This window comes from Anomalospiza imberbis, chromosome 3 (assembly GCF_031753505.1).
Source record: "Anomalospiza imberbis isolate Cuckoo-Finch-1a 21T00152 chromosome 3, ASM3175350v1, whole genome shotgun sequence".
Classification (NCBI taxonomy): Eukaryota; Metazoa; Chordata; class Aves; order Passeriformes; family Viduidae; genus Anomalospiza; species Anomalospiza imberbis.
In genome coordinates, this window is record NC_089683.1 from 95,966,326 (window position 1) to 95,978,373 (window position 12,048).

Below are 12,048 nucleotides of genomic sequence, written 5' to 3' on the forward strand. Positions count from 1 at the left end.
TGAAGATGGATTTTTTTGATGGTTTATGTATCAGTAAAGTCACTTTTTATGTTTTCTTCCAGATTTCACAGTGGCCTCTTAAATGTTAAAGATGTTCTTACAAGTTTTGACAACACGGGGAATGTCTGTAAGTCACTGTTTATTTAAGTACAGTCCTATGTTGATAAAAGTCTAACTGTACCAATATAAAACATTTCTGTATGAGCCCTCAATAACCATTTCATTTAGCTGGGAAACTCCATTACTGTGGTCAGGGTTACCATAGCATTACAGTTTTATGTAGCACTGTTGTTTGTGTTGGATACACCCTTAAGTTCTCCCAGTGCAGGTTATTTTTGGTTGTGGCTATAGTGGGAACATTAGAGCAAGTGGACTGGACTGGATAAAACATTAGTTTAGCCCATTGATGTGTGTTGGCCAGGGGCCAGCAGTGGCTGTGTGAGGAACAGCAGTGCAGGAACATGAAAAGCAATCAGGGGTACTTCTAGCTTGGAGAGAACAAACTTGAACCAGAGAAACACAAAACAAAGCACTCAGTCAAGTTGTGAAATTCCTCCCTACAGAATGTTTTGGATCCTAAAACATGAAAGAAATTCAAAAAAGGGGAAAAATTTGCAAGAAAAATTTCCTGTGACTATTAAATATACAGACATCACTTATGGCTTAGGAAGTGCTGGGTGTTAGGAGAATTAATGGGGCAGTAGGATGATATTTTTGTCCTGATCTTTCACTCTTGTCTAAGCATCAGTTACTGGCTGCATTAACCTGAGGCAAGATGAACTCTTAAGTGGGCCATCAATGTCTGACCCAGTATGACTCTGCTTCAGTATACTTATTAATAAAATTATCTGTGCTATTAATGGACTTGAATTATCAAATTGTGGTAGGTGGTGGAAACAAAGCAGAGCAAACATTGAAACATTTTTGATGTGATGAGTAATTCCTATTATATAATTAACATTTAGAGATACACATATAATTGTTGTTTGGTTATTCTGCCTTATCTTTCAGGTTGGTTTGTTTGTTTTCACAGAAGTAAACTGATAAAGTTGGTAAAGTTTGCCAGATATTCAAGAAATATACATCTATTTCCCCCTACTTATCAGGCCAATGATATAGAAACTGTTTTGAGATATGTTTTATCTCAAAATTCCAGTCTTAATATTCCAAAGCTATGTTCCAATAAACATTAGTTCATTCTATAACAACTTAAACATTTATTTTGAACAGCAGAGAAAATACTTTCTCTGTGTGTGTGTCTAAAAGTGCTTCAGGTAATGAATCAGGACAGTGTAATATGTGTAACACAATTTCTTCCTCTTTATGTGGGTACTGAGTTTGTGCTCAATCTACACAGATTTCCTTGTTAACACAAAGAATTTATTCTGCTAAAGTTCTCATATACTTTCCTATTGATAGATGTGTTGTCAGCTCTTCTTCCAGTATTTCAGCTTCTTTTTTATTGATTGCAGATGGTAGAACAAGACTTACACTCTAATAGGCACACCACCAATGCTAACACAGTAGCAATGTGTCATTTGTAGTTCTCACTGTTTCTCTGTTTTTACAAAGATTCACATTTGTCTTTTTGGATTCAGGATTGCTTTGAGGGTTCATGCCATGCTATTATATATAGTGCTTGCCAAGTCATTTCCGGATTCACTGCTTCCCTATTTTTAAATGTCTTTGTCTGTGTCTGTCTGTATGGATCTACATATTACTGATTTATGCCTGTTTTACTGTGCACTCTAGATTACACTCTATTAGCATAACTGTAAAATTATTATCTTTTGGCAGCATGCACTACTGGCTTGGAGTGTAATAATCACACTTTTTTGCTACCACCTGTATGGAATAAATGTCCTCAGTATCACAGCCAGAGTAACTATGTGCCTGTCACACTGTCATAGTAAAGTTCTCCCTACCATGCATTTACTGAGTTGCTCTATTTGGGTCATACCTGATGGAATTTTTGTGCACTCCCATTATCCCCTAATTTGAATTGGCTCTTTCTTTGATCTTTTCCTGTGTATTTCTTGACTGTCTTTGTGTTACCCACTGTGGAAATGATTAGGATGTTGTGTTGCCTCATTTTACCCCCAGAGGTAACTACTATTGTCTTTCTGAAATTAGGTAGACTGTTTTTTATGATTTCTATAGTGTTCTACAAGAACTTTTTATTATCAGACCAGAGCGTACTCAAAAAAAACCCCATTGTTTCTGAAATGGTCGTTGATAGTATCAGATTATTTCTCCTAATATTTAATACTAATGGAGCTAGCCAGAACTCAGTGTGCTATCACAGCAGCGTGCTCTGTGAGGGGGATGCACTGAATAATTACAAACTTCAGTGTTCTTTCGGGGCATACTGCATAGCTAGCATTTATTTACTGGCCACTAAACTTCACTTAAATGAAGTTTAAGATTGAATGACTTGGACTGAGTTACCACAAAACAGAGAAATGTTTTAGTGTTCTGTGTGTTTGTTTTGGCTGCCATACTGAATATTTATCAGCAAGATTAATGGTTTTCTATAAATTAGTAGATTATGAAATAATTTTGTATGAAGCAGATTAGCTTTTGTAAAAACTTCATTTTGTTTTTAAACATAGTAATTTGTTTCAAATAACATGGTTTTTGTAGTTTGGGGGGAGCTTATTTTGTTTCTTCTAGGAAGTACTTTCTGTTAAAATAAGTTATTTCAGGAAGTGTTTCTATGGTTTTTCTGTTTCCCATGCTGATCTCTGTGCTTATGGTCTTTGACAGCCACATCACTGTATATCATCAAAAGAAAAGTGATAGAGCAGACTCCAGTTAATACCACTGTCTCTATACTCCCAGTAGGTATCAACACAGTACATGATGTGCCACTAGCTGGCAGCATTATATAAAATATCAATAAGCAGCTTTTGAGGAGTACTTGTGATTGCTTCCAAAAATTCTGCCTTACACCAGAAAGACTTCTGGATAAAAGGGAGCCAACTGCAGTAGCTGTCAGTGTTGTATTGCAGGGTCCCAATTGTTAACTTTGAAAATTGCCTCTGCACAATGGCTGGTTCAAACTTTGTATTTGTATACCTACACTTGCATTCTGTCTTTTTAAAAAAGATTTCTGAACATGCATTTGCACTGTAGTATTGCCATTGTGAATGAAAATTCACATTACAAGTTGCAATGGGTTTTCACTTTCTTACAAAAATATGGAAGTTTTTTTCTCTTTGCTCATCCTTTGTGGGAGAGTGGTTTCCACATGAAAACTCTAAATGAATTCTCCACACAGACAGGATACAGTGCTAAATGTACTTCCTTCAGCTTTAATTCTATGCATAAACAGGAGACAGGAAAAAGAGGACTGAAATGAAGGAAAGGATCAGTCTGTTCGTTTTAGACAGCAATATGCCATCTGTTAAAAAGAGGGCACATGACACCATCTCTAGTCCTGAGATAGTCCTTTAAAAGAACTGATGGATCCCAGGCAGAAGGTTCAGTGGTGGCATTATGGGATAGCATCAGCTGGCCCCCAGAACCACATGCTACGCTCATCCTGGCAGAAGAAATCGTCCAAAAATTAAGGAAAATTCTGCAAGGATGAGCTTTTGAGACTGTCTCCTTCCCTTGCCTTTCCAAGTGGGAGAAAGCAGTTATAACTGAAGTGCTTATGACACTATCCCAGAAGTAATCATTGCAGATTATGTAAACATTTAGATTAAGTGAAATGATGGGGGTCAAAATAGAAACCTCTTTACTGTTTGCCCCCAGTCTAAGCAAGCTACAGGCTGTGTAAAGGAGAATTTTAATAAGTGAAATACAGCATATTTTTGCATGATCATCTGGTATGTTTTTTTCTGATGTTATCACAGAAACAAGGTATTCCAGAATGCTCACGTAGTATAAAATTGAAAATATACTATATGTGATAGCAAAAACATTTTCTAGTAAACTGCACACAGCATTAGTTAATAATTTCATTTTCAAGAAACAACATGTTCAACACATACTCATTTTATTTTCTGCTTGACTGAGTGTACAATTATATGTTTTGGAACTAAAAGAGCAGCAGAGGGTGCTACAGTTAAAGAGCTGCCCAGGCACACATTCCAAAATTGTTGCTCCTGTAGGCAAGTAAACCCTGTAAACACTTAAGTGTTTCATTTGGGATAGATGTGAGCAGGATAGTTTTAAATTCTGTTGCCTCTGTTTATAGAGGAAAACAGGTAATTTACATGAAATCCAGGAAAAGTAGAATTATATACTCACTTCTTTCTTGATTTTTTTTTTTTTTAAATTTTAATTGTTTAATTGGTGGCAAACATTGCATGGTTTCATGAAAACTTAGTGTCTGGATATAGCTACTGTTACAAAACACTCAACATCTTTAGAACTGTTTTTGTTATGCTAATTTTACATTTAGAAGTTCTAGTCTCTGCAACAAGTTTTTTTGGAAAAATTTGTTGTTTGTGGATGTTCTTTTTATATGTTTCCAAAATAAATAAGCTAGCTAAATTGAAGAATATTTTTGCCCTTCATATAGTATTTTTCATGAAAATGACACAAGAGAATGATTTTCTCTTAACTTTCAAGTTTGCATAGAGTTTTTTTGGAAACACAAATCAAGAAGGAAACATTTTTTTTTTCTTTGCTTAGTTTTCACATTTTTTTCAGTTTATATTCATTTTAAAATTATAATTACTTAACTTAAAACTGGTAATTATGCAACATTGTTTAAAATTTACTTAAGAAAAGTATTTTAAAATTTTCTTTAAAATGAAGAACCTTTTCTTCTTTCTTCTATTCTCTCAAATAACTAAAGCAAGAAGGATATCTTCTTTCTGGTAGTATAGGAAGATGGGTTTAGAGAGCAACTTGTTTCTTCAGAGCTCTCACTGTGTGACTCAGATATGTGCACTCCTCAATGGAGAGATGATGGCAGCTGCTGAATGATCATGCTTGGAAAGATAGATGCCATAAAGTTACCTGGGGACAATCACCAGATGACATCCTTTATGGCAGCAGAGGCACGCCTCTATTTCATGGAATGTTACCTGGAATCAAGCAGGGAGCAGAATGCAGTTTTCAGGTGCTGCTGTGGAAGTTTCCCACATTGTTTTGAGTAAACATCTGGTTATCAGTGGTGAAAAGCCTGCCAGATGGAATATGCTTCCTGCCTCTCTGTGCCTCAGTCAGTATTCTCACCTGAAGAATCCCATTGTCCTCTGGGCCTTCTCTCATTCCTCTGGTGTGGCAGTTTGAAATTATTTACCATGTCAGAACCTCAGAGCCCATTGGAAGTCTTCAACAAAATTGTCTGGAAGAGTGTTTGAATAGCGACGATACATGTCGTTTTGAAAGAAATATTGCATTTATCATACCTACAATTTACTATTCTCTGTGCAGCTTCCTTTTAAATTAAACATTTCATTATCAGGGTTAAGAAAAACCAGCTGTTTCCTCCCTCCCTCCTTCATCCAGTTCACTTTAATGATTCAGTTTACAGCATCATCCCAAGCAGTCACATTGACATAACCGACATAAGGCATATGGAATAGAGCAGAAAATAAGTGTATGGAGAGAAGCAGGCACCTTTTAAATTACTCTTGCTACCAGAATTGTTTTTGTGAGCTTGTTCTCTGATGCAACATCAGTGATTTTGTCTGTTTTAAGTACTGTCCTGAAATATCAGCTTTTCCCCACTCACTAAAATCTTCTGTTTATCAGGATCCTGTATGTGAAAAGAGAAGTCATAACTGAGGGCAGTTTCCCTTTCCTCTAAAGTACTTTTTTCCTACTATGTATTCCAAGCATTATCTGTCTTTGTGTCTCTACTTTCAAGCATGGCACCAGCTTAAAGAAGTGGGAGATGAAGAAGCCCAGTTCAGCCCTTCTGAGTACCCTCTTTCTTCCTGGGTCAGATTGAACTTTTTGTAGGAACTGGTTCTCCTGTTCAGGTTATTCCAATGAGAACATATTGGTAAAAATATGTGAATCTCTCAGAGCAACTGCAGTTAATTTTCTGTGTTGCTGAGCAGTTTTTTGTACCTTGGCACTCCGATTAGCTGTTTTGGCATCATCTGTTGTCTTAATCTTTAAAAAGTAGTTTAAAAGTAGTTAAAAAGTAGTTTAAAAAGTGGCATTAGTAGGTTTCCAAGTGTACTACTCATGCTAATCTTCTACAGTGTGAAGTATTTTTGAAAGTATTCCATGTATTCTAAATGGATTACTATGAGAAATTGGATCTTTTGATTTACATTAATTAAAATTATGAAGATACAGTATAACACCTTAAAGTAGGTTGGTAGAAGGAGAAAAGTATGAATGGTTTTAATTAATTTTGTGGGGTTTACTTCTGCTCTAGATAATTTGTCTCAGTCACCTCTTTAATTGAGAGAGGGCAGAATAACAATGGTAAAGCACATCCCTTTAAGATGTGCTGTGCTATTAATTCAGCTTAGTCTTTCAATAAATTTTAAATTTTTATCTAAAAATATTTCAAATTTGAGCATAATTGAAGTAAATAGTTTCAAATGAGTTTGATGTGCACTGGGTTGTTGCCATTTGTGTGGAACTTGCGTGTTTCCTTGTAATCATTCTTTTTGTTCTCACAATTCCTTTCACTTGCCACATTCTAGCCGTGCTTTCAGTGCTGCTTTTTTTTCAGTGCTAGTATCTCCCTTCTGTTTGACACCACCACATGATGCTGGTGGTTTCTGACATGCACATTGGATGGGGCATTTCTCTGTACTGTATTCTAGACTCATTTCTGGCTGAAGTGTGGAGGTAGCAAGGGCAGTCCTTGTTATTTGTTTTCTCTATACAAATGCAGCTGAAATGTTATGCATAAATTGAACCTGGTTTTGGTTTTGTTTCAAGTTTGGTTTAGAGAACTTTTCAGAAGTTGCACCGTATTTAATTTAAAAAATCATATTCAAATGGGTCAACCCTTGTCTTCTTTTGAAAATGGCACAGTGAAAGGTTTCAATTCAATTTAACACAAATTCCTACAATTGTATGAAAAAGACCTGACTTTGAGTAAAATATTTCTGGAAATGAAAATTTGAAACCTTTGGTGAATATATCTACTTGAAATGTTTTGTCTGATGATAGTTCTGACTGAAAAATATGATGAAAACCGATCAAAGTAGCAGTGACCAGATGAAAATTTGATGTAGATCTAGTATTCATGTACTTAGCGTGATGAATTAAATACTATTATTGAGAGTATGTACATTTAAATTAAATTATATCAGGTTTAAGTTATTCTTTAAAAAATATTTTTCAATAATATAGGAAGAGGTGGATAAGACATTATTTCAGAAATATAAAGAACTAATTTTTGGTAAACTTAGTGGATTAAAAGACTTTTCTATACAAATGGTTTGGTAAACAGAAAATGTGTGAGGAATGACTGCAAGTTTGTTGGAATTACTGGAGTCCAGCCTTGTGGTTTTTAATTAAGACTGCAGCCCACCTGCGAAAGGTTTTAGTGGCTGTCTCATAAACAATGATTTAGAACATACTGGTTCTAGCAATGGTGATTTCACACCTACTCTCCTTACTGGTAGAAAATATCTCCTCATATCTAATGGTAGCCTTTTTTTACTAAAGCTTGAACTTATTATTGATTTGGTCCTTGGCAAAACTGAAGTTTTCTTTTGCAATAGCTTTTTAGGGATATTAAATCATCACATGGCCTTGCCTATATCTTCTTTTACTTACATCCAACAAGCCAAATTCTGTCATGTTTTCTTAAACTGCAGTTTTTACTAGGCTCTAACTTTTCTTTAGACTCCATACATTTGGTTTGTATCTTTCTTGAAGAGTGTTTATTAAATCTGGGCATAGTATTCCAATTGAGGCTTCTGTAATGCTAAGTAAACCAGGAGATTTTGTGTTTTACAGCCTGTAATCCCAATATTGAATTTTCCTTTTACAACAGCATGACTTTGACTCCTGTTGAGCTGTTGACTTGCCATAAAATCCTGGTCCTCCTCAGAAGGAATCGGGTATTTCTATAGCAGATTATTCTTACCCTATTTTAATACCTGGTGTTTGTCCCTGTTGAACTTCTTCCTGTTTCCAGACTTCTCCCAGTTCATTGCTTTTATCCTTTGAAGCCTGTCTTTCAACTTCCTGGACTTCTAGAATTGATAAATTGCTAATGTAATAGGCATGTTACTTTAGATGATCAATGAAAACATGGAACAGAGCACAATGTAGTGTAGGCATTTATGGAAACCCCATCTGTTAAATTCACCTGCTTTTATAGCAAGCCATTGAGAATTATTCCCATTATTCTCCATAGTCAATTTTCTTCACCCATTTAACCCAATTTTATTTAGCCTGTTTCTTTTGAAATTATCAAAAGACTTTCTGAAGTTTTGATACAAGACACCTACTCCCTCCGTCCTATAAACAAGCCACTTATCTTGTTCCTCTAGTGAATGGTTTTAAATTAAAATCTGTAATTTATTTTTTATTGTTATACTTTATCATGGAATATGCAACAAAAGAATGAAAAACATGAATCTGTTTCAAGTTTTATTTATGTGAAGATGAGGGAGAGGTTGAATTGAATGAAATATTATACTTAATTATAGAATACATAATTGTCTTATGCACTGAAAGTCACCTGATGATTCTCTGCCTTACAATTTCATTCATTTTCTGAAAGCTGTTATTTTAATTATTTATACTACAGATATATCCTATCTAAGCTTTTATGCATAGTTCTGTCTTTTAGCTCTTTGGTGTCCTGAAGGAGAACTGCAGCTACTCTGAGCTAGGTACTGTTTTTGTGACATGTTTGGTAATCTGGCAAAAATTAGTATAGGATTGTAAAAGTTATCTACCCTAATACCCTTTATTTCCCATCTCCCTAGTTTTGATAAATGTGACAGAAAGTGAAATAATGCAAGGTTTGGGGTTTTTTAAAATTATTATTTTGTTTGGGGCCTTTTTGGTAATTTGGGAGCACTCAAATGTGTTTATGTCTCTTTCACTGGAGAAATAGAATTCTGTAATAATATTCAGGACTAAAAAGAAAGAAATTTGAGCCTGTTATACCTTTTAACACCAACTCCTTGTGTATTGTATTTTTGTCAAACTGTGACCTATGCTTTGTGAGTTAAGTTTACTTTCTTCTCATCTATTCTAGTACTGATTGAAGATGTGCTTCACTATCTGAGGGGTTTTTTTACCAATTAATTTTTAGGTTTCCCTTTATAATTAGGCCCACTCCCATATTTAAGGCAGTATTTGTGGTCATGTTAAAACATGTGGTTTATTTCAGCTCAGAAGATAATACTTTAGTCCCCAAAGCACTCTTCTTATTTGTTACAAATCATTACGATACCACATTTGTGAAACAAATGTTAGATCCATTTTAGAGGCAGGAAATCTCCTAAGTCTCTATTTTTGTTAGAGAGCTGTTCATGGTTAGAAGTGGGAGGCAGAACCAAGCCATGTTACAGTGGTGGTATGCAGAGAAGTGCCTGACTTCTAACCTTTCCCATGTACAGGTTTACTGCAAGATCTTTGTTAAATTTGCAGTGTTATATTTTCAGGAGTGTCTTCTCATTTTAAATGCCACCCATTGGGGGTGTCAAAATTGAAGGACTTAAAGCTGTGTAAAAAAAGAGTTTTGGGCATTGCTGAACTGAACTTTAGATGCTCTGACAATAAAATTTTGTCCTCCTTCATGTAAGGAGGCCTTTCTACACACTTAGTGTCATGGCCTGGAATTTATCACAGCTGATGCTCTGAGACCTGTGCGTCATTAACACTCCTTCTCTTTGTAATTTCCATTCTTGATGCATTCACAGTCTTAAATCCTTACCTTTATTTAGATGCTTCATCTGTGTCTGTCAAAAAGAATAGAAGGTGTAACTTTATTTGTTTGTTTAACCTTCTATGAGGTAGCTGCAGATTTTATATAATGTTCATGTGGTTTCAGACATGAGTCTAATGATTATAACACTTAGAAAGTAGTTTCATGAAAGTAGGGGCAGTCAGCACACCTGAGTTAGCAAAGAGAATGGGCTCAGAGCTTTTATGTGCTCACTTACTGGAGCTCCTTTTGGACAGTAAGACAGGAAATGGTATTACTAAATATATTGGGTAATCCTTCATGACAGCATGTCAGGAAAAACCCCACTGCAATCTGCCTGTAAGTGTGAATTTAGAATGTGAAGACAGTAGCCTACCTCACCATAAGCTCATTCCCTAAAATTTACCTACTCACACAGCTGAACACTGTACAGTCTTAAGCCATTTTACAAATCAGCACCTTAGTATAAACTCTGTCAGGCTAAAAAGACTGGAATGTCTTCATAGTAAAACATAACAGGACAAAGCAACTTACAGGGTCCTTTCTTTTTGCTGTATTTTGGTTCTCATTTTTAAATTGTGGCAATTTGAAGCAATTTGTAAGTTTACTTACTATTTAATTGGACATTCCCAAAGTAGAAAATATTAATTCCTTTTGTTTGTGTGGTTAAAGACTCTGCTAAAAATGAGCTTAGCCAGATAAACAGATGGGGTTTTATTACTAGTAGGAATTAATTTGATACTTTTGTGCACAACCATAATCTGCTTTTAAAATCATGCATTATATTTTCTGTGGAAAACTAACCAAGATAAATTCCCTGTAAGAAAAGCATGTGCAGCTGCACATCTGCTGTAGGAGAAGCTTACTTACTGACAGGTGAATCTGAGTCTATTTTATGATTATTTCCTAGGTTAAAGTAACAGAGGAAGATTCTTAATTTTAGATTGTCTTAGAAAATATATTTATGTAGGTGGGTTTTGACTGGTTTTGATTGAACTAGTGCAGTTATTTATTAAACAGCAGTGAACTGTCAGTATTTATGTACTGTAATGTTTCTCCCTTTGCCAGCTGAGATTAACAGGCATTGCTTTCAAATGCACATCTGTGAGAAAGTGCTGAAACCAAAAGTCAACTATTTATATAAAACAAATCCTATCCGGGCAGAAGATTGCTTGGTAACAAGGACTATGTTTGTTGCTCGTTTTAGATGTTTGTGTCTGGTTTTAGGTTAATAATAATATTTGAAAAAGTTGAAAATTCACAAGTCTAAGGTACAAACTGAAGCTTATGTTCAATTTTTTTCTTTTCTTTTTTTTTTCTTTTTTTTTTTTTTGATAGGACATTTGTCACTTTCTTGAGCTGTGTTTAAATTTCATAAAACACAGTTTTAATTGTTTTTCCTAAAGAGACTCTGACATATACCTATCAAGTTGAAGACCTTATGAATGTTTAAAAACAAATGCATCCAGCAATTTAATTTTTCTTTGCTTTATGTTATCTCCTGTAAAACTCCTGAGGAATTTTGTAACTTTTCTCATAAAGAAGCAGGCTTTTTACTTATCATAAAGTTGAGCATTAAAATGTGTTGAACTGCTTTGTAAGCTTTGACTTAAAAATAATGACATGTAAATAGTAGCAGTAGCAAAAAGAAACGGTTTACAATAGTTTTAAGCTGCCTTTTTAAACTACTCAGAAATGCAGTAGGACACACAAAATGTTAAAGATACACCAGAATAAAATTATCATACAGGTTTTGCATTTAAAAATGGAGATCTCTGTATTTTTTAAATGTACAGTATTTGAATATACATAATTCAAAGAAATAAAAACAAACAGGTATCAACTAAGACAATAGAATCATATGAATCAAAGCAGCGATGGACAACTTTTGGAAGCCCTCCAAATAACGCCTTCTAATTGTTTGCTCAGCTAAAATTCTTGTTGATTTCTTTCCCTTGTTTTCAAAGCACCTGTTGAAAAAGAAGTATTTATCCTTCCAATTCACATTGAATTTTCCTGTTCCAGAGTTACAAACATGCTGTCATCCCTAGCATTGAAAAAAAAACGTAAATTATAATAGAGGTATTGAATATATTTTCAAGATCAGCTACATAGCAGATACTTCATTCACTGCAACGTTTTTGTGACTCATAAATGCTTTACAATGTAAATGTTTGCATAGTGCAGGAGCCAGTTGCACATCTCCCATGTTAATCTCCAGTAGT

General features: G+C 34.8%; 1 protein-coding gene across 4 annotated transcripts in view; it reads left to right on the plus strand.

Annotated features, from left to right (window-relative positions):
* The window catches only part of CAMKMT (calmodulin-lysine N-methyltransferase), a 208,151-nt gene that overhangs the window by 14,726 nt on the left and 181,377 nt on the right, over window positions 1-12,048 (plus strand). For all 4 annotated transcript variants that reach the window (XM_068185879.1, XM_068185881.1, XM_068185882.1 and 1 more), the window contains exon 3: window positions 63-127. In XM_068185879.1, the coding sequence (XP_068041980.1) occupies window positions 63-127 (65 nt within the window). The remainder of the gene's footprint in view (window positions 1-62; window positions 128-12,048) is intronic.